This window comes from Vitis vinifera, chromosome 5 (assembly GCF_030704535.1).
Source record: "Vitis vinifera cultivar Pinot Noir 40024 chromosome 5, ASM3070453v1".
Taxonomy (NCBI): Eukaryota; Viridiplantae; Streptophyta; class Magnoliopsida; order Vitales; family Vitaceae; genus Vitis; species Vitis vinifera.
In genome coordinates this window covers 2606901-2634021 of record NC_081809.1, presented here as the reverse complement: position 1 = coordinate 2634021, position 27121 = coordinate 2606901, and the positions used below count along the sequence as shown (strand labels likewise).

The 27121-nt window shown below is 35.7% G+C and overlaps 4 protein-coding genes and 1 pseudogene across 8 annotated transcripts; 2 read left to right on the top strand and 3 right to left on the bottom strand.

Moving 5' to 3' along the window:
- The first annotated feature begins 318 nt into the window (after nt 1–318).
- On the top strand, nt 319–3450 carry LOC100254614 (probable beta-D-xylosidase 5). Its single transcript, XM_002274583.3, has 7 exons — nt 319–809; nt 931–1236; nt 1338–1507; nt 1586–1686; nt 1786–2121; nt 2202–2615; nt 2731–3450. The coding sequence occupies exons 1-7, from the start codon at nt 336–338 to the stop codon at nt 3345–3347; spliced, it is 2418 nt and encodes an 805-aa protein (XP_002274619.1). The 5' UTR covers nt 319–335; the 3' UTR covers nt 3348–3450.
- A 1964-nt stretch (nt 3451–5414) lies between these two features.
- Nucleotides 5415–8431, top strand: LOC100259724 (beta-xylosidase/alpha-L-arabinofuranosidase 1). The gene is made up of 7 exons (XM_002274555.3): nt 5415–5913; nt 5991–6296; nt 6392–6561; nt 6641–6741; nt 6831–7166; nt 7235–7648; nt 7751–8431. Exons 1-7 carry the CDS (start codon nt 5443–5445, stop codon nt 8368–8370), a joined length of 2418 nt encoding a protein of 805 aa, XP_002274591.1. The 5' UTR covers nt 5415–5442; the 3' UTR covers nt 8371–8431.
- Nucleotides 8432–9645: 1214 nt separating this feature from the next.
- Nucleotides 9646–12640, bottom strand: LOC100264913 (beta-D-xylosidase 3-like; annotated as a pseudogene).
- A 2354-nt stretch (nt 12641–14994) lies between these two features.
- Nucleotides 14995–19444, bottom strand: LOC100242458 (ADP-ribosylation factor). 2 transcript variants are annotated; one of them, XM_002264618.5, is made up of 7 exons: nt 19320–19426; nt 17530–17685; nt 16995–17065; nt 15861–15980; nt 15534–15652; nt 15374–15455; nt 14995–15270 (listed from the first exon to the last, which is right to left on the bottom strand). In XM_002264618.5, exons 2-7 carry the CDS (start codon nt 17675–17677, stop codon nt 15265–15267), a joined length of 546 nt encoding a protein of 181 aa, XP_002264654.1. In that variant the 5' UTR covers nt 17678–17685; nt 19320–19426; the 3' UTR covers nt 14995–15264. The 2 variants fall into 2 exon arrangements, with proteins under 2 accessions (XP_002264654.1, XP_059592727.1); XM_059736744.1 differs by having other exon boundaries at nt 14995–15455; nt 19320–19444.
- A 514-nt stretch (nt 19445–19958) lies between these two features.
- LOC100242630 (nicotinamide adenine dinucleotide transporter 2, mitochondrial) lies at nt 19959–23651 on the bottom strand. Of its 4 annotated transcripts, XR_785740.3 has the most exons (7): nt 23388–23651; nt 22357–22738; nt 21550–21746; nt 21303–21444; nt 21007–21166; nt 20356–20438; nt 19959–20238 (listed from the first exon to the last, which is right to left on the bottom strand). XR_785740.3 is itself a non-coding variant. In XM_010651358.2 (6 exons), the coding sequence occupies exons 1-6, from the start codon at nt 23453–23455 to the stop codon at nt 20515–20517; spliced, it is 981 nt and encodes a 326-aa protein (XP_010649660.1). In that variant the 5' UTR covers nt 23456–23628; the 3' UTR covers nt 19959–20514. The 4 variants fall into 4 exon arrangements, 3 of the variants coding, with proteins under 3 accessions (XP_010649660.1, XP_010649661.1, XP_059592726.1); XM_010651358.2 differs by having other exon boundaries at nt 19959–20546; nt 23388–23628; XM_010651359.2 differs by having other exon boundaries at nt 19959–20438; nt 23388–23628.
- Between the last annotated feature and the right edge of the window lie 3470 nt (nt 23652–27121).

Here is a 27121-nt window from a genome sequence, read left to right as displayed (position 1 = left end):
TTTCCAATAACCCTTTTAATCAAATAACCCATAAAGGAATAATTCATCTTACCCATTATAGACTAAACATGTTCATCTTATCTCTTGTTATATCGTATGCCATGCTGGTTTATCTTCTCTTTGCTTCATCTTGAAACATATAACAGATAAGGTTTTTTTTAATCTTCTAATAGATAAGATAGCATTAAAATTCAGCTTTAGAAAACTAAAGAGCCCAAGGAAAATAGAATTAGATTCCGTTTTGTATCATCTCTCGTTCTTATAAATACCCTAGCTAGTAGTATTTTGACCATTATCTCTTCCATTCTATTCATTCAGATTCCAGACTCACCATCATGGCAAAGAGTTTCACCCGTTTGTTTTTCTCTCTATCTATCCTCGCCATTGCTTTCTTGGCTGTTTCCACAGCAAGATACACACCCAGGCCCAACTCCAGGTTTCTATCACAGGCCTTTGATGTGCCTGGGAACTACACTTATGTCTGTGACGCGTCAAGGTTCGCTGCACTAGGTCTTGATATGAAGGACTTTGTGTATTGTGATTCTTCACTTCCATATGATGTCAGGGTAAAGGACTTAGTTGATCGAATCACGCTAGAAGAAAAAGCAAGGAATGTTATAGATGTAGCTTCTGGGGTGCCAAGGATAGGATTACCTCCTTACAAATGGTGGTCAGAGGCGCTGCATGGAGTCGCAAACGTTGGTTCGGCGACCTTCTTCGATGAGGTTGTCCCAGGCGCAACAAGCTTTCCAAATGTTATACTCTCCGCTGCTTCATTCAATCAGTCACTATGGAAGACTCTTGGCCAGGTTTTCTCACATTAATCTATCAATCTACTCGCCAGTTTTTTTCCCCTTTCTTCTTCTTCTTCTTCTTCTAAATTGTGGGTATATAACCAACCAGCCTTTTTTTTTTTTTCGTCGTAATTAGGTTGTTTCGACGGAAGCAAGAGCGATGTACAATTTAGGGCATGCGGGGTTGACGTTTTGGAGTCCAAACATCAATGTAGCGCGAGATCCCAGATGGGGAAGGATCCTAGAGACACCGGGGGAAGATCCTCTCACTGTTGGCGTGTATGGGGTTAACTACGTTAGAGGTCTTCAGGATATTGAGGGGACGGAGAACACCACAGATTTGAACTCTAGGCCTCTAAAGATCGCCTCCTCCTGCAAGCATTTTGCTGCTTACGATCTTGATCAGTGGTTTAATGTTGACAGACGCCATTTTGATGCAAAGGTACAATAACTAGTAATTCGTTTCATGGAGATCAAGTTTTAAAACTATATATTAATGTTGAAAACTTTGTCTAAGACTCTTGGGTGTGTTGATTTTTGTAGGTGTCGGAGCAAGATATGACGGAAACGTTTCTTCGTCCTTTTGAGATGTGTGTTAAAGAGGGTGATACCAGCAGTGTTATGTGCTCCTTCAATAATATCAATGGAATCCCTCCTTGTGCTGATCCAAGATTCTTGAAAGGGGTTATAAGAGAACAATGGAATCTTCATGGGTAGATTTTACTAGATATATATAAATAACACTACATGAAAGTAATATTAGCAGTAACATTGATCTTATTCTTCTACAGGTATATAGTATCAGATTGTTGGGCCATTGATACCATTGTGCAAGACCAGAAATTCCTTGATGTCACAAGTGAGGAAGGTGTTGCATTGAGTATGAAAGCAGGTTAGTAATCTACTAATCTCCAACAAGCCTAACGTGAATCTTAAATCCCATTTTTCATTTCCATAATGTAAATTTTTAACTCCAATGTGAATTCTGCAGGTTTGGATTTGGAATGTGGGCATTACTACAACGATTCCCTTGCTACAGCAGTGAGGGAAGGGAGAGTCAGTGAGCATGACGTCGACAAGTCCCTGAGTTACCTCTATGTCGTGCTGATGAGGGTCGGATTCTTTGATGGCATCCCGTCTCTTGCTTCTCTTGGGAAGAAGGATATCTGCAATGATGAACACATAGAGCTGGCCAGGGAAGCCGCGAGACAAGGCATTGTTCTTCTGAAGAACGATAATGCGACTTTGCCGCTGAAACCTGTAAAGAAGCTGGCTTTGGTTGGGCCTCATGCCAATGCCACTGTAGCTATGATTGGAAATTATGCAGGTATCAATAACATATACCCTTTAGTTAACAAGATCATATATATTTTTATAATTTATATACCTTTTAACTATTCTGTATAGGGATCCCATGCCATTATGTGTCTCCTCTTGATGCCTTCTCTGAGCTTGGAGATGTGACATATGAAGTAGGATGTGCTGATGTTAAATGTCATAATGACACCCACGTCTACAAGGCTGCAGAAGCTGCGAAAAATGCTGATGCTACTATCATTCTGGTGGGTACTGATTTATCCATTGAGGCTGAGGAGAGGGATAGAGAGGATCTCCTCCTTCCTGGCTACCAAACTGAGATGGTCAACCAAGTTACTGATCTCTCCACTGGTCCTGTAATTCTTGTAGTAATGTGTGGTGGCCCTATTGACATTTCCTTTGCTAAGAACAACCCTAAGATCGCAGCCATCCTGTGGGCTGGTTTTCCGGGTGAGCAAGGCGGCAATGCTATTGCAGACATTGTTTTTGGGAAGTACAATCCTGGTATGTTACCAACTGATTCATTATATCTCCATGAGTTAATTGTCATTGTTTGAATCTCGAAATTAAATTGAATCTCGAAATTAAATTCTGGGTGGGTCGACCTCTTCTTTAACAGGGGGAAGATCGCCAATCACATGGTATGAAAATGGTTATGTTGGCATGCTGCCCATGACCTCCATGGCACTAAGGCCAATCGAGAGCTTAGGCTATCCAGGGAGAACATACAAATTCTTCAATGGCTCCACTGTCTATCCCTTTGGCTATGGCTTGAGCTACACCAACTTCTCCTACTCCCTAACAGCCCCCACAAGGTCGGTCCACATTAGCCTGACCAGGTTGCAACAGTGCCGGAGCATGGCTTACAGCAGTGATAGCTTCCAGCCAGAATGCTCAGCAGTCCTAGTTGACGATTTGAGCTGTGATGAAAGTTTTGAGTTTCAGGTTGCAGTGAAGAATGTGGGAAGCATGGATGGAAGTGAAGTTGTGATGGTCTACTCAAGCCCTCCATCAGGGATTGTCGGAACTCATATTAAGCAAGTGATCGGATTTGAGAGAGTGTTTGTGAAGGTAGGAAATACAGAGAAGGTGAAGTTTTCCATGAACGTTTGCAAGAGTTTGGGCCTTGTTGATAGTAGTGGTTATATCCTATTGCCTTCTGGTTCCCACACCATCATGGCTGGAGACAATTCAACTTCAGTCTCATTTCCCTTTCAAGTGAACTACCATAATTAGTTTAAGCTAATGTTTTCAATTTAGGTTCAGGTTTTCTCTAGTTTCTAGATACATATGAATGTATGCATTATTTTCCATATTATTAATAAACAATTTATCTCATTTTCTGGTCCATATTTTGCTTATACTTTATACTTTTAGTTAATATATGAACATAGAGCCTCCAATGTCACTCATAACCTTCAAATCTGTTATTATCTATTTAATAAAAAAATGTTACCTTTAACAATAATTTTAAAATTTTTAAAGACTAACATTATTTTTGTAAAATAAACCCGTAGACATAAAAAATTTAGTGGATTAAATTACCACTAATTTGGTCTTTAAAATAAATAGAGCTTCATAAACTCTTCCTCCATGTTTGGTAAACAACAGAAGGGTTAAAAACAAGCGTTCTTTTTCATTTCATTCAACAAGTTTTGGAAAGAAAAAGTCATTCTAAGTTTTCAATTGATCTTCAAATTCAAGAAAAGAAAACAATTTCGTTCTTTTTCCTTTCATTCAACAAGTTTCGGGAAAAAGTCATTTTAAGTTTTCAATTGATCTTCAAATTCAAGAAAAGAAAACAATTTCATTATTATTCTTCAAGTTGTGGTAAAAAAACGAAAGAATCAAAGGAAAATATTTTTTTTGTGTACAGTGCCAAATTAACTTCAAATTAAAATTATTGAAATGGTTTGTTAAGCCATCAATTCACAAGTCCAGAGGCTGGTGCACTTAGCCTTCTTCAAACTTTCCAAGAGGCCAAATAAATGAAGAAAAAAATAGACCCTAGTGAAAGCTTGAACAAACAACTTTTTCAAGAACCAACCTCACTTTTGGTGCGAGTCCTTCCACAAATGAAAGCTATTTGTGATCCTATCTCTCATCTCCTCTTAACTTTTCAATTAATCAATATATATTCTCCTAATGTATGTTTTAGAATGCGCATTATCCAAATCTCTTCCTCTACATTCACATGTATCACCGTTAATTTAAATGAAAAATATAATTAATTAAGTATTTAAATCTTGAAATGTTTAAAATCACTCCTTTTCAATAAATTTCAATTGCCTTCTTTGAGTTTATTTTAAAAATAAAACGTATTTTTTAAGTGCTAACTAAAATATAAGTTGTAAGATTAAATATTAAATGAAAATTAATTAGGAAAAATATTATTAAATTAAAAAAGAAGATAAAAATTATTTAAGTTTTTCTTTTGTCATTTTTAATCAATCGAAAACATAAAAAACTACACTTATTAGAACTTTGGACCATTGAGTTAAAATCCATATTTGTTTCAAGGGTTGTCCCAGTGATTTTTTTAGTTAATATTTTTCATCCATTCTTGTTTTAGAATAAATAAGAACATTAATCTTTGAAAAATAAAAACAAAAACAATATATTTGACTTTTTTTATTTAATTTATGTATGGGATCTAATAACCAAATTAAGGGAAGTCTTTTATTTTTCTTTTAATAAAAAAAACCGTACAAGTGTTTTATAGGTATTTTTAAGAAAAATCATAAATTAATTAAATTATGGAAAGGATAAAATTAATGATATTCAAATGAAATTATCCTTGTTTAGATAATATAGAAATAAATAAATCATACTATAAACATAATTTGATAAGATATAGTTGATAGAGTTAACTAATTTGATCTATATATATATTTAGTATGAATATTGACCTTAGATAAATATATATGACGTCATTGATAGGTATTTGATTGATCTATATTTGTTATCATAATTATTGCATGTAAAAGGAAAAAAGAAAATTTTCTAGGCCCATTTTCAGAATTAAAAAAGGAAGGATGGATTTTCCGGCAAAATTGCTGATAATTATGCTTTAATAAGGACTCTAGAAATTTTGATTTAATGATATACTTCTTTATTTTTTTTTAATAATGATATCTGAATTAATAATAGCCTATCAGATGATGCGGAGAGAGTAATTACACTTATCTAAAGACGAATCTATTGACTGGGGGATTCTATACGGAGTCCATTTGGATAAGCCTAAGTGAAATTACACTTGTGATCACCTCTACAAGGCTTATAAATGGTGGTATCTTCCTGGGTTTCACTCAGAGAGTTCCGTTTCTCAAAGATGGCGACAGGTTTCAGATTTCTGTTGTTTTGTCTTTCAATGCTTTCCGTTGCTTCCTGGGCTGTATCTACAGGGCAGTCCAGGCTTTTGATGGATGATTTCGTGGGTGAGTATGGTGATTTGGCTAAAAATTACACCTATGTTTGCGATGAATCAAGATATGCTTTGCTGGGTCTTGATATGAAGAGCTTTGCCTTCTGTGATAAATCACTTTCGTACAAGGAGAGGGCAAAGGATTTGGTGAGTCGAATGACTCTACAAGAAAAGGTGATGCAGTCTGTGCATACAGCTTCTGGGGTGAGAAGACTAGGATTGCCGGAGTATTCCTGGTGGTCGGAGGCGCTGCACGGTATCTCGAACCTCGGCCCCGGCGTCTTCTTCGACGAGACTATTCCTGGAGCAACGAGCCTTCCCACTGTTATACTCTCAACTGCAGCCTTCAATCAAACACTGTGGAAGACTCTTGGACGGGTACAGTAAGCAATGAAGATGCTACTTTCTTTCGATTAGGCCATTAACTATGCCAATTTTTTTGGTATTTTATACAGGTTGTTTCGACGGAAGGTAGAGCCATGTACAATTTGGGGCATGCCGGGTTGACGTTTTGGAGTCCAAACATCAATGTAGTACGTGATACAAGATGGGGAAGGACCCAAGAGACATCCGGTGAAGATCCTTTCATTGTTGGTGAGTTTGCAGTTAACTACGTTAGAGGCCTGCAGGATGTTGAGGGGACAGAGAACGTTACGGATTTGAACTCTAGGCCTCTCAAGGTCTCCTCATGCTGCAAGCATTATGCTGCTTATGATATTGATTCATGGCTTAACGTCGATCGACACACTTTCGATGCAAGGGTAAGCCTAAACATTAATTCATCCATAAATTCACAATGATAAAAGTTCGTTTTTTTATATATATTTTTTTAATGTCCATACTATTTTTTTGGTAGGTTTCTGAGCAAGATATGAAGGAGACTTTTGTCTCTCCATTTGAGAGGTGCGTCAGAGAGGGTGATGTAAGCAGTGTTATGTGCTCCTTCAATAAAATCAATGGAATCCCTCCTTGTTCTGATCCAAGACTCTTGAAAGGAGTGATAAGAGACGAATGGGATCTTCACGGGTACGGATCCAACAACTTAAAATGATTCATATTCTAAGTATTTAGCCTGCTCCCAATACTGATTCAATTTCTGTTACAGATACATAGTATCTGATTGTTATGGTCTTGAGGTGATTGTGGACAATCAAAACTACCTTAATGACTCAAAGGTGGATGCTGTTGCAAAAACCCTACAAGCAGGTTGGGAAGTTAATCAATTTCTCTTTCTTTCAATGCAACTCATGCATGGTAATCTAAGTAAGTTGAATGTATATCCTCATATTCTTCAGGGTTGGATTTGGAATGTGGCCATTACTATACTGATGCCCTTAACGAATCAGTCCTGACTGGGAAAGTGAGTCAGTATGAACTAGACCGGGCGTTGAAGAATATTTATGTTCTGCTTATGAGGGTTGGATACTTTGATGGTATCCCAGCGTATGAGTCGCTTGGACTGAAGGATATCTGTGCTGCCGATCACATTGAGTTGGCAAGGGAAGCCGCAAGACAAGGGATCGTTCTTCTGAAGAATGATTATGAAGTTTTGCCATTAAAACCTGGAAAAAAGATAGCATTGGTTGGGCCCCATGCCAATGCTACTGAAGTTATGATTGGAAACTATGCAGGTGCAGTATGAGATTTTTCTCCTTTTTTTTTTCTTTAATGGGTCGGGAATCTTACACTTTATATGTAGGGCTGCCCTGCAAGTATGTATCTCCTCTTGAAGCCTTTTCTGCCATTGGAAACGTCACGTATGCGACGGGCTGTTTGGATGCTTCATGCAGTAACGATACCTATTTCTCTGAAGCAAAAGAAGCTGCAAAATCTGCAGAAGTTACCATCATTTTCGTAGGGACTGACTTATCGATCGAGGCTGAGTTCGTAGATAGAGTTGATTTCCTACTCCCAGGCAACCAAACAGAGCTGATCAAACAAGTTGCTGAAGTCTCCAGTGGTCCTGTGATTCTTGTAGTCCTCAGTGGTAGCAATATTGACATCACTTTTGCTAAAAATAATCCCAGAATCTCAGCCATCCTCTGGGTTGGTTTTCCTGGGGAGCAAGGCGGACACGCCATTGCAGATGTTGTTTTTGGGAAGTATAATCCTGGTAAGTTTCTAATTCACTTTCTTTAATTGGGTATCAAAAGTAGAATACATATGAACTAATTTCGAAGGATTATGTGTGACTTGACAACATATGTATATATAGGAGGAAGACTACCAGTGACATGGTATGAAGCTGATTATGTTGATATGCTGCCGATGTCCTCCATGTCACTAAGGCCAGTTGATGAACTAGGCTACCCAGGGAGGACATACAAATTCTTCGATGGCTCCACAGTCTACCCCTTTGGCTATGGCATGAGCTACACCAAGTTCTCCTACTCATTAGCCACCTCGAAAATATCCATCGACATCGACTTGAACAAGTTCCAGAAATGCCGCACAGTGGCTTACACAGAAGATCAAAAGGTACCATCATGCCCAGCAGTTCTACTGGACGACATGAGTTGTGATGACACCATTGAGTTTGAGGTTGCAGTGACCAATGTGGGGATGGTGGACGGAAGTGAGGTGCTCATGGTTTACTCAATCCCTCCATCTGGAATTGTTGGAACTCATATTAAGCAAGTGATTGGATTCCAGAAAGTTTTTGTAGCTGCAGGAGATACTGAGAGGGTGAAGTTTTCCATGAATGCTTGCAAGAGCTTGAGGATTGTTGATAGCACTGGTTATTCACTCTTGCCATCTGGGTCTCACACCATCAGGGTTGGAGATTATTCAAATTCAGCTTCATACTCTCTTCAAGTGAATTACCATTATCATTAGGAAGGTTAAGCAGGTCTTCTATACATTTAAGTTTTTGTTAATAATATTGTTAAGATGGCAATTAGGAGTTCAATTATGTTCCTTATAGCATAATGCAAATCCATTTTAGTAAAATATGCATTCTCTATTTTCCGCAAGAGAAGAAAGACTAAAGAAATTTCAGTGGGAGTGCAAAGCAAAAAAGAAATTCTCCCTCCCTCTCTCTCTCTCTCTCTCTCTCTCTCTCTCTCGTCAAGTAAACATAAAAAAATTTGCAATAAAATTAACAAGTCTCAATGATATCAATTAACAAGTCGACTCCTCCACCTATGCGACGCATTTCCCACTTTTCATCACTGACTCTTCTCCATGACGAAAGACATGATTTGACATGGTCTCTATCTCAAACTCTATAAACAAAGGAAGTGCAAAAATGTTGAAGCGGTTTTCCATCGATTTGTGGTTGAGTTGGAAAATAGAAGAAAGTCGTGGCTATTACAGATATGGGGTTTTGAAGGAATTAGGGTTTTTATTCCTTTTGAATGAGAATAATGGTCCTGACATAAACGAAGATACGATGGAATTGACTTTTGTCATCTAATAAATTATTTTCACATTTTCACATGGATTAGGATGTAATTAGGCTGTAATGGTGTTTGCTTAGGATAGAGTTTTTTTTTTCCTTTCTAAATTTTCTTGGCCACCAATCACTGCATTAATCAAGAACATGAAAAAAAATAGCAATATATTATTTTTATTTGTATCTCTATCTTCTAAACTAAAAATGTCATCGATCCAAACACCCACTCTTCAAAATTTGAAAGACCTATTTGGATAGGATGTTTGTTTTAGAGAGAAAAATACACACGGTTAATTGGTATTGTAATCGTGATAAGTAATAGAGTTATTTTAAGAAATAATTATCTTATTTATGAAAAGTAGTTATATTTTTAAATATTTTTAAATGGATAAAGATAAAATTGATTTATAAATTTCGGGTTCTTTTTTCTATATTTGTTCAAATTAGTGAGTCAAAACTCATTTTTTCCAATTTTTTTTTATTAAGCTATTTCCATGTTGGGGTTAATTATATACTTACCTTAAATTAAAATTATTGACTTATTTTTTTGTTTCCAAGCCAATTTGGAAGAAAAATATGGCATCAACACAATAACCATATATATTATTGGAAAACTATAATAATGTTATGATAGTGATAACTATGATTAGGTTAGACCAATTAATTATGCCACCTTGTAATTATTATTATTATTATTAAATTGGAGAACTACCCTTTCTTAATAATTATGGTAGGCCGCTTGAAAAGGAAATGAGACTGAAATTGTATTGTCACCTCCTGCCTTGATGATGTCAGAACCAGAAGGCAAAAGAGTATGTCCACTGCTATGAACAATGCCCAAACTCTTGCAAACGTTCATAGAAAACTTCACCTTCTCTACCTCCCACCTTCACAAACACTCTCTCAAATCCAATCACTTGCTTAATATGAGTCCCAACAATTCCTGAAGGAGGGCTTGAGTAGACAATCACCACTTCACTTCCATCCATGCTCCCCACAGTCTTCACTGCAACCTCAAACTCAAAAAGTCTCATTACAGCTCAAATCATCAACTAGAACTGCTGGGCATTGTGGTATGACGCTGCAAATGCTGTAAGCCATGCTGCGGCATGGTTGCAACTTCTTCAAGTGGGTGTGGATTGACCTTGTGGGGGCTGTTAGGGAGTAGGAGAAGTTGGTGTAGCTCAGCCCACAGCCAAAGGGGTAGACAGTGGAGCCACTGAAGAACTTGTATTTCCTCCCTGGATACCCCAAGCTTTCAACTGACCTTAGTGCCATGGATGTCATGGGCAGCATGCCAACATAACCATTTTCATACCATGTGACTGGCAGTCTTCCTCCTGCTATTAAAGAAGAGTTCCCAGAATCAGCAAGATTCAGATAATGGATCCATAGAAACAACGTCTCTATTTGGGAAGTGTTTTTAAAAACAATTCTGAAATATTGTTTTTAAAAATTATTTTTGATTTTTTACAAAAAGTCTGAAACAGTTTTGAAGAACCGTTGTACTGAGGGCTACAATGAAATAACAAATTAATTGGGATGTTACGTACCAGGATTGTACTTCCCATAAACGACATCTGCAATGGCGTTTCCACCTTCCTCACCCGGAAAACCAGCCCACAGGATGGGTTCAATCCCGGGGTTGTCCCTAGCAAAAGAAATGTCGATAGGGCCACCACAGTGACCACACATACTACAAGAATTATAGGAGCAGTGGTGGCCTTAGCAATTTGGTTGACCAGATGAGTTTGGTAGCCTGGAAGGAGAAGATCCACTCTATCCTTGTCCTCAGTCCCAATGGATACATCAGTAATTCCCACCACAATAATAGTAGTATCAGCATGTTTGGCAGCTTCCACAGCTTTGTAGACGTAGGTATCGTTATGGCATAGAACATCACCACATCCCATTTCGTATGTCACATTTCCAATGGCAGAAAAGGCATCCCGAGGAGACACCGAGCGACATGGGGGCCCTGGATATCTTATATTAGTTTACAAGTTGAATTGGGCATATTGAAGAAAAATGCATAAAACACGAAAACCGTTGTAAAAAAATAAGTTATGTTTGAGAAGTGTTTTTTGAAAACAGTTTTTAAAAATACTTTTTAAAGCGGTTACCGAACAATTAGAACATCATCGAGTAATTAGATAGAGGGTATTTTGATACCTGCATAATTTCCCATCATCGCACCATAAGCATCAGCATTAGGCCCAACCAATGCCAGATTCTTTACAGATTTCAGTGGCAAAGTCGCATTATCGTTCTTCAAAAGAACGATTCCTTGTCTCGCAGCTTCCCTTGCCAGCTCAATGTGTTCAGCAGATAAGCAGATATATCATCCTTCCCAAGAGATGCGAGAGCCGGGATGCCATCAAAGAACCCCAGCCTCATCAGCACTACATAGAGGTTACTCAGCGACTGGTCCAAGTCATGCTGACCGACCCTCCCTGCCATCACTGCGCTCGCAGGGGAGTCGTTGTAGTAATGCCCACATTCCAAATCCAGACCTGCAGAATTCCCATTGGAGTACTTACAACTTACATAAGACTTTGAAACAAAAATAATCAGGATTTGATTAACTGGGGGCTTGTTGGGGATAGTAACCTGCTTTCAGGTTCAATGCAACTGCCTCCTCACCTGTGACATCAAGGAATTTTTGGTCTTCTACAATGGTTTCAATGGACCAACAATCTGAGACTATATATCTGTAAACAGAAATTAATTAATAAGATCAATGTAACCATTAATATTACTTCAGTTTCAGCATGAATTTAATTGTCTACTAATTGAACTTTACCCATGAAGATTCCATTCGTCTCTTATAGTGCCTTTGAAGAGTCTTGGATCAGCACAAGGAGGAATTCCATTGATGTTATTGAAGGAGCACATGACACCGCTAACATCACCCTCTCTAACGCACGCTTCAAAGGGACGAAGAAAGGTTTCCGCCATATCTTGCTCTGAAACCTACAAAAATATATGAACAAAAACAATTCTTATAGAAAAATTAATGTTATCGACATTAATTAATAGTTTTTATAAACGATTTACTTACCCTTGCATTGAAATGGTTTCTGTCAACATTAAGCCAGTTATCAAGATCATAGGCAGCAAAATGCTTGCCGGAGGAGGACACCTTCAGAGGCCTAGAGTTCAAATCCGTGGTGTTCTCAGTTCCCTCGACATCCTGAAGCCCTCTAACATAGCTAACCGCATACACGCTGACTGTGAATGGATCCTCTCCACCGTCTCCTGGGTCCTTCCCCATCTCGGATCCCTCGCTACATTCACATTTGGACACCAAAATGTCAACCCCGCATGGCCTAAATTGTACGTGGCTCTTGCTTCCTTTGAAACAACCTAAGTATTACAATAAACAATCAGTTGTTCATAACCAGAAACCAGAATTATCGAAGGATATAAATGACATAAAGAATGAAGAAACCAGGCAGTCTAGCAAGTAGAAGTACTGATCACCTGCCTAATTGTCTTCCATAGTGACTGATTGAATGAAGCAGCTGAGAGTATAACATTGGGAAAGCTCGTGGCACCGGGGACAGTCTCATCGAAGAAGGTCGGACCATTTATACTCACTGATGAGACCCCATGAAGTGCCTCTGACCACCATTGATAAGGAGGCAATCCTATCCTTTCCACTCCAGCAGCTTTATATATAACATTCGTGGCTTTTTCTTCTAGCGTCATTCGATCTACCAAATCCTTTACCCTGACATCATATATATGGAAGCGAAGAATTACAATACACAAAGTCCTTCATATCAAACCCTAGGGCAGCAAACCTTGCTGGGTCACAGACATGGGAGTAGTTCCCGGGCACGTCAAAACCTTCTGACAAAAACATACCTTGCTGTAGATACAGAAAGCAATTGAGAGAAATGAAAGAGAGAAAACCAAAGAGGTGAAACTCTTTGCCATCTTCTTGAAAATCAAAGGGCTGTCTGAGCACATGAATGAAAACGAAGAGAAAACACCACTATATATACCCAGTATCGCACATAGAAGTGGAATTTATCTGGAATTTAATTTTTTTTTTTTCTTGGATACACTTTCTAGTTTCTTTGTTTTTGTTTTTGTTTTCTTTAAAATAAAATAGAAGCTTTTATTGTGCAAATTCTCGTAAACAATAATAGTTTATCTGTTTGGTTTTGAAAAGTAAAAAAAAACAAAAGAAGAAGAGGAGTATTAAGAAAAATAGTTTTCTTATATTTAGTTTCATTCTAAAAAAATACTAAAAATAAATAAATAAAATTAAAATTATTAAAAAATTTATAAATTTTAAAATTATTTAATTTTTATATAAAAACAAAATGAATTTAAAAGAAATATATAAAAAAAATTATTAACCTTAAACCTTTTTTTTTTTTTCTCATAGTTTTCCTCTTTATTTTATTTTTTTCAAATTTTTTTTGAGAATCAAACATCTGTACGTGTTCAATTAATTAGTAATGATTCAAAGTGGATTGAGAGTAAAGATAGATGGATGAATTGAATTGGGAACGCCCAATATGAAGTTTCCAAGTGTGAGAAGATCAAGCGTCAACAAAATAAAAAACTTCTTAATTTTTGTGTCAAAGAGGATAATTATATATGAGGATATAACGTTCTTATTTCATTTGGGGTCTTTGATAAATTAAATTAATAACTTAAAGTGATTTAATGATGTAAGGATTTAATTTATATCAATTTTAAAATTTTTTTATAAATATAATTTTTTATTTAAATAAAAATAAGTTAATTATTTTAATGTGGTGTTTGTTTGTTTATTGAATAGAAAAATCTAAAATATTTGATTTTTTTTATATTCAATTAAAAGTAAATATTTAACAAAATTCACTTTTGTTATATTAATTAATATCAACAAATTAATTTTATTTGAATAAAAAAAATCAAATATTTTTGTTTCTTCTATTTAGTCAAAAAATAAACGTCATCTAAAATCATTTTTAATTTTAAATTATGATATTAAGTTATTAAATTAAATTATGATATTAAGTTATTTTAATAAAAAAATTAAATCAATATGAATTAAATCATCTAGGATTTACCAAACACCTCTTACATATAGCAATAGTGAATTCTTTCTTTTGGAAAATACGTCGCATAATTCTTTTCTCAATAAATTTGTGTTATTTTAATTTATACATTTGTTCCAAGAAATAAGAAGTTAATTTAAGTTAATTTTTTAATATATATATATATATAACAAGAATTAATATGAGGCTATATAATTTCAAATTTGCGAAGATAAGATTCACTTCAAATAAGTGATTTCCTATTTCCTTTTTCTTTTCTTTTCTTTTTTTTTTTTGCTTAAAATATCAAAACAAATTAAAACCATAGCTTAAATAAGATTGGATACAAAATTACAATCATTGACTTGAAGTTGTAATTCAAATAAACTTTATAAAAGAATAAAAATTTAATACAAAATTATAATATATTTTGTAAATATTTTTAAATTCCTTTTTAAGGATAAATTTAATTTTATAATAAAAAAAATTATGTTATAAAATAAGTAATGTAAAAGAATAAAACAATTGATATATACATCCTACCTCTCAATTTGACAATAATATATCCTATATAGAATGAGAAAAAGATAGAAAATATTTGACAATAATACATCCTATATAGAATGACAAGATATTTGATTCTATCTCATCGTCAATTGGGATAAGAGATATATCATCCTTTCTTTTATCTTTTATCTTTGATCATATCAAATGATGGACCTGACCTACCAAACATAGCCTATAGTCATATTGCATTTGTATAGTTGCTATATATGACTGGTTTGGTGGGGGCCATAAATGGGCTTTCGTGCATAATAAACCCATTGGGTTGATAAAAATATTTGAGAAAAAAAAACCCTTGAGCCAGGGCTCAAGTGATAAAGGGATGAGAAGAGTTTGGGTGAGGTTTCAAGTCCCAATGGGACAAAATTTACTTATCAAAAGAGAAAAAAAAAAAACATTTGAGGAAAAAATAATCTTGATTAAATTAGATTAAAATTGGATGAACAACAACAAAAGGAAAACTAGGAAACAGAATGTGACTTATTGGGACCATAGAGAGACAAATCACAAATGTCAACCATCTACATGGTAATTAAAAACCACAAACAGATAGTACATATGAAAAGATTTCAGAAGTAACAGAAAGAAAAGCATCTATTTTTCGCCGCAATAATAAAAAGAAAATTAAATCTAAAACACCAGTAATGATAAAAATAATAGCAGTAACACCTATACTCTGCCACGGACTGCAACCATGAAAAGCCTTAGAAAACCATCTGATTCTGCAGTCCTCTAAGCCTGAAAGGTCAGAAGGTTGTATTACGAAAAGTGAAGCCACAATTACCTCAGTTTTGTTTCAAATATTAAGGGTGACCATGAGATACATGTAACTTGAGCCTACCTTGTTAGCAATGTTGTTTGAAAGCCAATCCAGTCCCTCGTACAGCCCTTCTCCAGAAGTGGCACATGTGCTCTGGATATACCTGCAAGATATCAACAATGACCACATGTGAGACAGAGAGGGAGGGGGAGGAGGGAAGGAGAGTATCTATCTAATTTACCAGTGGCGCTGTCGGAGAGAGTGAAGTCCAAGCTTGTCAGTTATCTCTGCAGCATTCATAGCATTTGGAAGATCTTGCTTGTTTGCAAACACAAGCAGCACAGCATCCCTCAGTTCATCCTACCAATAAGAAGAAGAAAACTATTACCAGACATGTATAAGCATAGCTACAAAAGCTTTCACCAGTGGGTCCTTTGCACAGTTGGTCTTTACTATTGTGAGATTGATGGAAAGGTCTTGTGCAATTCTATGTAATAAAGTTCTAAAATGTATCAAAATAAATAAACAAAGAACAAAAACAAACAAAATTACACAAACTTTCTATTACCTCATTCAACATCCTGTGCAGCTCATCTCTAGCCTCAACCACACGGTCTCGGTCATTACTGTCAACAACGAAGATAAGCCCTTGCGTGTTTTGGAAGTAGTGTCTCCACAAAGGTCGAATCTAGCATTGGCCAAGTCAAAAGAAAGAAGCTAAAATGTAAGAGAAGTTCTTGCCAAATGATCAATTCAACCAACTGATCCCTAAAAGTTCAATGAACTCTAACAAGCACAAAGATGTACATAAAGAGACTGACTTATGATCAAGGTAGGTTTACAAATTCAAGCAAATCCTCAAAAATTGGAAAATAAATAAATAAAAACAGATATGATTTTGTTGGTCAACTTTTGAGCATACATTCATGTCTGCCACAATGTGGATCAGCTTTCTAAATAATACAAAACAGTCGTAACTGGAAGGCTGAAGAAGTAAATTTAGCTTATGAAAATATTAGCTAATCAGCATTATACCATCCTTAAGCGCATGCGCATGTAAAACAAGCAGCAGTGTGTTTATAAATGATGGCAATAAATGATAAAGTACTACCCATAACATGGACAGAATTTCCTACTAAAAACAAAATTTGAAGGTAGCTTAAACAAATTTTCATCGTGAATTTGTTGAGTTCTGACAGGAGGACAGCTAGTCAGCACTAGACTCTTCATAAGCATATCAAACTCAATGAGCATGTCAATGTCAAGCAAACTAAGCTGCAAATTTTTCTGTTAGACATACTTAACCAATGCTTCTATGGCTGCTCAATACATACAACCCCATTTGTATATATTCACATAAAAGTACAACATATATGAGCCACAAAATGCACTGCCTTTAATAACAAATAAATAAAAAGGGAAAAGCTTTTAAGTGAAGTGACAAGGGGAACATTTATTCAACGCTGAATCATAAGCATGTCATGTGTGTATGCCTTTTTCAAATCACAGGGACTGTCCAGCTTTGCAAACAAAAAGGAGGGAGGATAATGACATTATTATAACATATATAAAGACAATGATATTATATATGCATAAAATGGAGCTTGCATTAATATGAATGAAATTATGTTAAACATTTATATAGTCCGAGAAAAGAGCAACATGAATTGAAAGGAGCAATCTTGTTACAATTGTTGCTTACCTTGTCCTGACCACCAACATCCCAGACAGTGAAGCTGATATTCTTATATTCCACAGTCTCCACATTAAATCCTGCCAAAAAAAAAAAAAGGAAACATGTCCCATAAATAAATGAATAGAGGTTACACCAACTTCAACTTTTTTTTTTTTGATAGGTGTCACACCAACTTCAACTATATAACAGAGAGCAGTGGAGATGGTGTGAATTAGGTTGCATAGCAAACTTGACACCAAAGACCAAACTTGGAATTAAGGAAAGTTGAGACTGGCATGTTTGATGTGTTTTTTCCCCAGGAAATAGGCGCTCATATGCCCGAGGTGGGTCTGCTATGTCCATGCCCATTTTAGAATACAAGACATCAGATCAATGTCCTTTAATGCAACTCGATATTTGAAAAAGAGTCATCACAAATAAAATCAAATATTTCATGAAGTACTTTGGTTTTTATTTGCTTGACATCACTATTACACTTATTAGAAAACAATAGCCCCGTAGCAGGAAGAAACTGGAGAGTCCAAAATGTGAAAACACATACCAATGGTAGGGATAGTGGTGACAATTTCCCCCAACTTGAGCTTATACAAAATTGTAGTTTTACCAGCAGCATCAAGACCAACCATGAGAATGCGCATCTCCTTCTTAGCAAATAGCCGACTGAAAAGTTTGGTGAAAGACAGCCCCATCTTTTTATCTAAAAGATCCAAAAATACCAATTCAGAAATCCATTCAATGTTCAGTTCCTAATAGCACATAACACAAACTTTGGTAGCATAATTTAGTGAGACAGCAAATCCATTAAAAATCTAAAGCTTCCTATAAACATCAGAAATTCAAAATAATTGCAAACATAAACCTCATCACATGCCATGGAGGGTAATGAACCCAGGAAACTAGAACTTAGAATGCATGAAAACGCAGCAACAGATCACACGTATAATTGGATATCATTTTCTGACATAAACAAAAGAGCAACATAAATCCGTACATTACCAAAACCAAGATAACTAGAACTGAAATCAACACTCGAGAGAAAAATTCAAAAAAGATTAAAAAATCACAAGAGTGTTATGATTTCAATCCATGCAAAATAGACAAATAAAACAAGTTAGCTACCATCTCCATCATAGAAAGGCAAATCCATCAAATCTGGCAAAGAGCTTAACCCTGTACCATTTGGTTACTGAGAAAACAGATTAAAATTTTAAATATAAGATTTCTTCTCATTCATAACCTGAAAAATGAAAATCCAGCATTGAAATGAACATAATTTTATGTCCAGCTCCTCAGCTCAGTAGAAGTTTCAATTTTCATATACAAAAACAACACCAAACCATTAAATTCAGAAGTTTAATTCCTTCCTTCCATCTAAGTTTTCCATGGCTACCAAACAACAGAGAAAAGATCACATAACAACACAACAAATCAATCATTCGCATCACAAAACCTGAATAAAAAACAAATCAACAGAGCCATGAGACACTTCAGACCCTTTCAAAAGCAATCAATCAAATATACTCCGTAAAATGAGACTCAAGTATTCATGCACCATTTTGTTGCCAAAAAAATAAAAATAAATTAAAATTTCCAATCTAACATGAAAAATTAAAATTAAAAAAGAAAAAATCCTCCGTCCAATTCAGATTAAAACAACTATGGCCTCAGTTATATAAACCAAAACAACACAGGACATTAGATTCAGAACATTTAATTCCTTTCCATCTCCTCAGTTTCCAAGGCTACCAGAAATAAGGAAGCCAAGATCAGAAGAAGAGCAAAACAAATCAATCAATCACATGATAAAACAAGAACTAAAACAAATCAACAGAGCCACAACCCATTTCAGACCTTTTCAAAGCTATGGATTAAATGAAATTTAAAAAACGAGTTTTGGTTAGAAAAATAAATGAATCTAATAGTTTTCCTCCTTTTCTGCGATGAAAAAACAAAATCCTCGGCCGATTGAACCTATTACCACATCCGAATCAGTGCAAGACAGCTTTCGATTTTCATAAACCAAAGAACACAGCACATCAGATTCATAACGTGAATTCCCTTCCTTCTCCCCAATTTCCCGGCTACCAAACAACAAGGCAAGATCAGACGAACAACACAGCAAATCAAACAATCGCACAAAAAAACATGAATTAAACCAAATCAACGCAGCCATAACACATTTCCAACCCATTCCAAAGCAATCAAGGAAACGCAGTTCGAAAATCAAGCGGTGAACAATTCAGATCTAACCGTGAAATTATAAATACAATTGAGATCGATAAAGATCAGGATGGATATAAATGGAGAGAGAAGAGGAAGACATAAACTTACAGAAGAGATGGAAACCAGCAGCGGAGAGAGAGATCGGAGAGAGTAGATCTCCAAGCAAAGAATAGGAGCTGTCCACCACCACCACCGATACCTGATTCCGAGGATTTTCGGAGACTCTATTTATAATGTCCCGTAAAAAACGGACGTTAACGGATCGTTAATTTTTTATATTTAGCCTGCTGATTCTGTTGTGGTCGCCGTTAACCGTCACTTCTGATGCATGATTTTATTCTCCTTTTTTTATTTTCTTTTTAAAATTTTATTTTTTATTAAATATTTTACTTTATTATCATTAAAAAAAGGAGGAAAAAAAAATTATTGGTCCTAGATAGCGTGTATATGAAGTTTGGGCATGCGTATTTTTATTTTAAAAAATATTTAAAAATAGAAATAATTTTAGTACACCTTCGAGGATTCAAGGAAGAATTAAAAACACGTGTAAAAAGAGAAATATATGACAAAAATTTAAAAATCACTTTTCAAAATTTAAAGCTGCACTTCATATGACCTTTTTATGGGCATTTGATGAGTGCTTCTCTCACAAAATCACTTTATTAATGAGTACATCTAAATATTTCTTTCGCAAATAATATGACATATAAAATAATTTATTAAATTAAAAATTATTAATACATATGGTAAAAATAAATAAATGATAAATAAATTTAAATTCGATGAATATATGTTTTAAAATTAAAACCACGTGTCAACATTGATGTGTACATATCAGGATGAATGAACACTTCTTTTCCTGCTTGACTGACAAAATCCGTACCAAAATTTCAATGGCAAACGTGTCAACATTGATGTGTACATATCAGGATGAATGAACACTTCTTTTCCTGCTTGACTGACAAAAGCCGTACCAAAATTTCAATGGCAGCATACCGTCTTCTCATCAGAATTACAGAGAAGGAACCTAATCAAAGGAACAAAACCCCCTTTTAGGAACTTGCTGTTCAGTTTACCGTGGCAATGCTGCCTTCAAATGGCAGATATCTATGAAGGCGGCCAACAAATTGTATTGAAGATTCACCTATCCTTGATTCAGATGCAGTTGACTGCAGCTTTTGTTGTCCTCCATTAAAGAACGTCACGCTTGCTTCAGGGATAATCTCTCTGGAAAAAAGAGGGGGAAAAGGCATTTAGCTGGTGATGTAAGTACACTCTGCAGCCATGTACATAAAATCTGTGGCTATCGGTGGGCTAGTCTCCACTCTCCAGAGCCTAGTTGCAGTGATCAGAAATAATTGACTACAATCAATAAATCAGTTAATCTAAAGTTCTTCCTGAACCCAAATGATGAAAGATGTTGGAAGTGTTCATTTCTTGTAGAATCATAACAAAGGCAAGGTTTCTAAACTGGGTTTCAGCAGTTGAAACAGAGCCAGTGAATGAAATTTATGTCATTTCCAAAGGTTTCTAAGCTTTGATCTTGGTGTGAATCTAGGAAGGAGGTTAGCTGAGATGCTAGATTGGTTTCCTAAGACTCTGGAATCAGAACAATTCAAGATTGTCAGACAGAGGGGCTTCTTGCCCAAAACAGAAAATCATGATTGGAAGTTGAACAAAATTATAATAAATCTAAGTTTTGTTTCAAAATCCTAAACCTAGGGATGTCCTGACAAAGCACAAAGCTGATCGCTACCATAAATTTGCCCATGTTGAAAAGGAGAAGCCAACATACTTATCAGTTCATAAGTAACAATCATCGTGGTTCCATAGAGTGACATATTTAAGAAGCGGGGTCCAAACCCTCTATAGAAGCCCCGCCATCCATCTTCTTTAAGAAGAGTTTTTGCCGTCTTCATTACAGATGGCCTTCCAGCGCCATAATTATCCATGACCTGCAGTTTAAGAGGACAAGATTCAGGACAATCCATATTAGAGATGTTCCTTATATATGATATCCTAAACCAAGGACTTCTGGCCTTACTGATGCATGCAGGTGAGAGAGGGGGCTAATGCAATATTTTTTATTACCTGGAGTCGTGTTTTTACAGTGTCTATGGGAGTAGTAACAACAGAGGAACAAGCACCAGCTACAATTCCAGCTGAAGCTTGAACAGTTGCCATCTCCAAATGAGATGGTTTCCTCTCTGTATTTTCTCTGTAGTCCAAGCTCCTGAAATCATCAGCAAAATTAAAACAGCAAAGAAAGATGAATTTTAGTCTGGTATAATGAGTATCCACTGTAAGAACATATGTAAATCAAGGCACATTGAAATACCTCCAGATCATGTGTTGAGCAGCACCATAGACACCCCACCAAAGTGCATACGCTGGAGATTGGGTCACAGCTGTTAATCCAAAACCTCTATACATACCACGGAACCCTTCAGCCTTCATTACTTTATGAACAACATCAAAAGGCCCACTGCAATATGCAGTCCCTGGTAGCCCTTGTACCATTAGCCTCTGACAAACCTGATAATAGAACACGAAAAATTGCAAGAATGTCATGAAAAAAACATCCTTCACATATGACTTTTGAGTTTGTGATAAAGAGAAAATGCAATTAACAAAAAAAAAAAAAAAAAGGCATGTACAATACCGGAAAACATGCTAAGAAAAATTCATGTCAAACTGCAGATATTCTGAAGAACCATCTCAACAAATATCTGCCACTTAGATTTTATTACCAAGGTTATACCCTTGTTTGAACCCTGGGAAAACCATTTAATAAAAATTGGGCCTTTTAACCCCAGTGCGAACAAACCAATTTGAGATAACACAAGACATTTTTCGTTGGTGACTTTTTTTTCTTCATTTTAAAGTCTTTTCTATCAAGCATATGTAATCAGTCACAGCAGTAGTGGAATTCGTTTAAACCATCTCATCATGCACCAAATGCAACCTATATAGAGCATTGGCTACGCAGTTTTTAGCAGATGCATCTTTATCATCCAGGTCTATATCTGTTTTTTGAAAACTTCCTGTTTTTGGAACCAGTTTTCTATCTTTGTATGTAGACAACCCAAAAGAACAGAAAGGAAAAGAATGAAGTAGTATCAAAAGATAGAAAAAGTCTGCATACCACATCCAAAGGCACATAGTATACACAGGAAACTAAATTTGAGGACAAGCCTGCTACCCCATTTGCAATCCCGACTCGGGTTGCTTCAGGCATGTCTAGATGCTTAGTGTATTTGAACATCATATCTTTTGATACTTCAAGGGACGTCAAGGCCAGGACCCTACCTGGCAAGGATCCAATGGCAGATGTTCCAAAACCTCTAAATAGTCCAGGGATGCCATCGCTTTTTAGTATATGTCTAAATACTGATATACCGCCCATGTGAGAAAGTCCAGAGCCATCTACTTGCATTCTGGTTTTTACAACCGCTGTTGGATGCAGCAAGGCTGACTGAGCAGTAAAGAGGATGGCCCCAATGATATGAAACCTTGTCTTGTCCAACCTACATTCGACAACCAGTGTAAGGTTAAAAATGGATTTTACTTCAAGCACTCAAACCTCCATGTTGGTTACTCACAGATATCACAGAACTTGAGAAATTCGCTATCGAAGACAACCTATGCCTCCAGGCACTGAGAGAACTTAGGAAAAATAAAATGAAAATTTTGATCTGTTTTCTTCTCCTATATCTTCTTAGAAACCAAATGGAGCAAGTTTTCAAGCACATAGCAGATTATGCTAAACATCTGTGCTCAAGAAATCTCTTTTCAATCAGGTGTTAATGAATGATCAATTTTTGAACACCTTTGAACCCTCCCTACATATTTTTCAGTAAATTTGAACTCTCCCTACTCACTTTCCTATCTTTCGTCCCCAATTTGAATAGGAGGAATTGGAATTTCTCCATCATTTTCCTTCCATTTCCCTCCCACTTTCTGGTAACCAAATCGAATATAAACCCAAAAGGTAAAGCTAAAAACCAATCATGCAGCCATTAAAAAAATTTCCCAAAAAAACCAAAATAAAACCTGAAATGGGTTCAAACAGAAGAAAGAAATTAAACCCCCCACTAAAAAAAATAAAAAATAAAAATGAAATGAAAACGCAAACAATAACAAAAGGCGGATGGCGCAGAGGGAAACCAGCAGAACCTGTTCCAGTTGATGTCGGTTTCAGCTAGGGCCAAGCCCGGAGTCGCAGCTTCAGTTTCCACAGCCATGAGTGGTCGGCGCCAGCTAGAAACCTCCAATGGCGGCAAAGAACTACTTTATTGTAGAAACCTCTGGGACGTTTAGAGGAGGCTTTGGGGAGGAGGTGACGTTTATGTGAAAGAGTCGTCGCCCAGACTCCAGAATGTTCCAGGGGACATTCTTTTAAATAATGAAATTTTGAGTGAGATCGGCAAGCCAAATTTCAAATATATAGATATATATATATATTATTTCTTTTTTCTTTTTTTCTTTTTTTCTTTTTTTCTTTTTCACTTTCTTTTTTTTTTTTTTTGAAAAAAATAGTAATAAAGAAAAGACGCTTTTATTGCAAAATTCAAAACTATAATATATAGGATTAAATCAAAACAAACAATCTCAAGCAAAGTATTTAGGGGTTGTTTGGTATACGAAAATATGTATTTTGTTTTCATTCTTATTTTTTGATAAAAAAAATTTTATTTCTAATATTTGAATGAACAAGGAATTTAATATTAGGATGATCATTTGTTTCCATTCTAATATTTAATAATAATAGGTATAAGAATGAAAAAAATAAATAAATTGACTTACCTTTACACATAATTTAAAATAAATTTTTATTTTTATTTAAAACAAATTTTGAGAGTTTTTTGTTTTTTAATAATAAGACTAAAAAAAACAAAAAATAGTTTTTTTATAAGATGGAAAGACAATGAGACTTGATAAATGAAATGTAAGGGTAAAATAGTAATTTTAGATATTTTATATTTTCTAATAAGAATAATGAATCAAAATACCACCTATTTGTAATAAATTGAAATACTACTTATGTATAAAATAAAATAAAAAAAGGGCTTACTAAAAGATTTGAAAGTGCTTTCCTATATGTACTTTAAAAAAAAAAAACATTATAGCATATTATCAAAAATATTTTCCAAAGTTTCCTTTTTGTCAAATGCTAATTGATTATTTTAATAAATGTCCCCCTAAAAACCTAGAAGTGATTTTAACATAACCACTTTTAAAGTTTTGAAAGTGATTTTTTGTAATGCAATGTAAAAAGGGTTGGATTTTCCTAAATAAAATCGGAGAAAATCTAAATGAACCTAGACATGGAAAGGTCCTAAATGAACCTAACCCCAGAAAACCGTTAAGATTTAAGATACTTGAGTAATATGGTTGAACAAAACCTAATGGGGCTAATGAACACTATAAGGTTTAGGATATCCCAATATGTAGATAAAACCCTAACAATAAGCTCAAACAGTAATGTTGAATCAACCCATCGATTGACTAGATATTGGGCGATTACACAAGAAAGGACCATGACTACGAGGTCATCTAATTGTACCAACCTAATTGGACCTTATCCAAAAGCTAGCACAATTGGGTCATGCAAGCATTGACTTATTTAGTTAACATCAGGCATTCTCATTTGTTCATGGGTTGTTACTTAAACAACTTTTATCAACCAATGACATTCACAATAGCCTTTACATAACCTAAGAGGTTGGAGTTCACTTAACCTATTAAGACTTTACTCCTACTACATGACCATGGCTAGGTCAATAACGGTAATCGAGTCAAAAAATAGAAGATATTGTTCATACCCCTTGCACTGTAATCCATCACCCATGCTCGACTTCACGATTTACACTTGGTGTTGAGATTAAAGCTTTAACTTAGAGCCAAATTGTTTCGTACAAGTCTTATTAGACAACTTTGAACTAACTTGATCATTAAAAGGACATAGGTGGGAACCTCTTTATTACCCTTGTTTACAATAGCTCATCCTATAGTACTTAGTCGATCCATTCAATCACCAAGCAATAGGACAAATATGTTGTTGAGCTCATGGATTAAAAATATTACAAATTATTAATGAAATTTTATCGTTAAAATCAAGTTTCAGCCGATACAAAATTGATAATGAAAACTCGGTTGGTTAGACTAAGTTTTGCTAATTTTTTGGCATCTAATTGAGAAATTTGGATTTTTCATGATTTTTCGATATAGCATGCTTAGGCCTACCTCCCTGATATAGAATTTCAAAATTTTAAATCACATGCATGTGTAGGTTTTTTGGGCTATCCAATAGAAAGTGTACAAAAGAATAGAATTTGACCAGGTTAGAGCTCTACCCAATTAAAAACAAAGCTATAATATATAAATATAATGGTGTAAGGCGGTTACCTGCAAATATGTAGCTCCTATCCCGCTTGTCAATAAAAGGGCAAGTCTTAACCGACTTTCTCGCTAAACAACCTTAAGCCACTCAAGAGGAGTACAATTGCCTAGAGGGTTGGTGGACTTTATGTGTAGACAAAGCATCTCATGCCTTTAGATCCGAATTGGGATTGACTTTGCAGATGCCTAGGTAGATGAGATGTATTGGTATGCATATCACCGATGCAAGTAGAAGCATGGGATCACAAAAGACTTTGATATAAAGCCATGGCAAATGTGGAATAAATAAGCACATAACAATACTCATTTGTCATGATTCAATTACGAAAGATCTCAACTTGTTTTCCGTTTCAAGCTTGCCTAAAAAAAAGTGAAAACGATGGTTGAAATCCATTAATAGAGTCTGGCACTGTCAAAGACAAAGCTATAATTGTAACGACCCGCTCCCAACCGTGTAGATATTGTCCGCTTTGGACCCAAAGGGGCCCTCATGACTTTAAAACGCGTCTACTTGGTTAAGAGTGGTTTCTACATATATAGTGTCAGAAACATTTTCCCCTATCTAATGTGGGACATCACAAACACCCCCCTCCCCCATGCAGACACAATGTTCTCGTTGTGTCCCACAGGATTGTAGGGTCAAACAGACAAACACCTCTTATGGAGCCAAACAAACCCCCACACCGGGGTTAGGGATTGGCTCTGATACTATTTGTAACGACTCATTCCCAATTGTGTAGATATTGTCCGCTTTTGACCCAAAAGGGTCCTCACGGCTTTAAAACGTGCCTACTTGGTTAAGAGAAGCCTCTACATATATAGTACTAAGAACATTCTCCCCTATCCGATGTAGGACATCACAATAACATACAAAAATAATGGCACAAGGCAGTTACCCGCAAATAAAGGAAAACGTGTGGAAAGTTAAGGCAAAATATCCATTATACCATGATAAATGCTTTGCAGTTAAGCTCTTCAAGCGTGATAAAAAAAAAAAAGGTTTTCTTAATTCTCCTATCAAAGTTGTTGTACTGACTTTGGCATCATAAATGTCTCCCCGGGTACATTATGAGTTCACCTTCTTTGTAGGGATGTGTAGTGATTGATGGTGCAAGGCAGTTACCCGCAAATAAAGGAAAACGTGTGGAAAGTTAAGGCAAAATATCCATTATACCATGATAAATGCTTTGCAGTTAAGCTCTTCAAGCATGATTAAAAAAAAAAAAAAAGGTTTTCTTAATTCTCCTATCAAAGTTGTTGTACTGACTTTGGCATCATAAATGTCTCCCCAGGTACATTATGGGTTCACCTTTTTTGTAGGGATGTGTAGTGATTGATTGACGGTCATCGATTGACTTAGCGAAATCAACATTGGCGTCATTTGTGGGAAATATTTTCTTTTTGAAGTTTATTTTCACTCTGTTTGTCTCATAAAAGACTTTGAAAGATGGCTGAAACTCATTGCTTAGTCAATTTGTACTAGTGCGACTTCTCTTAGCTCATTTGCG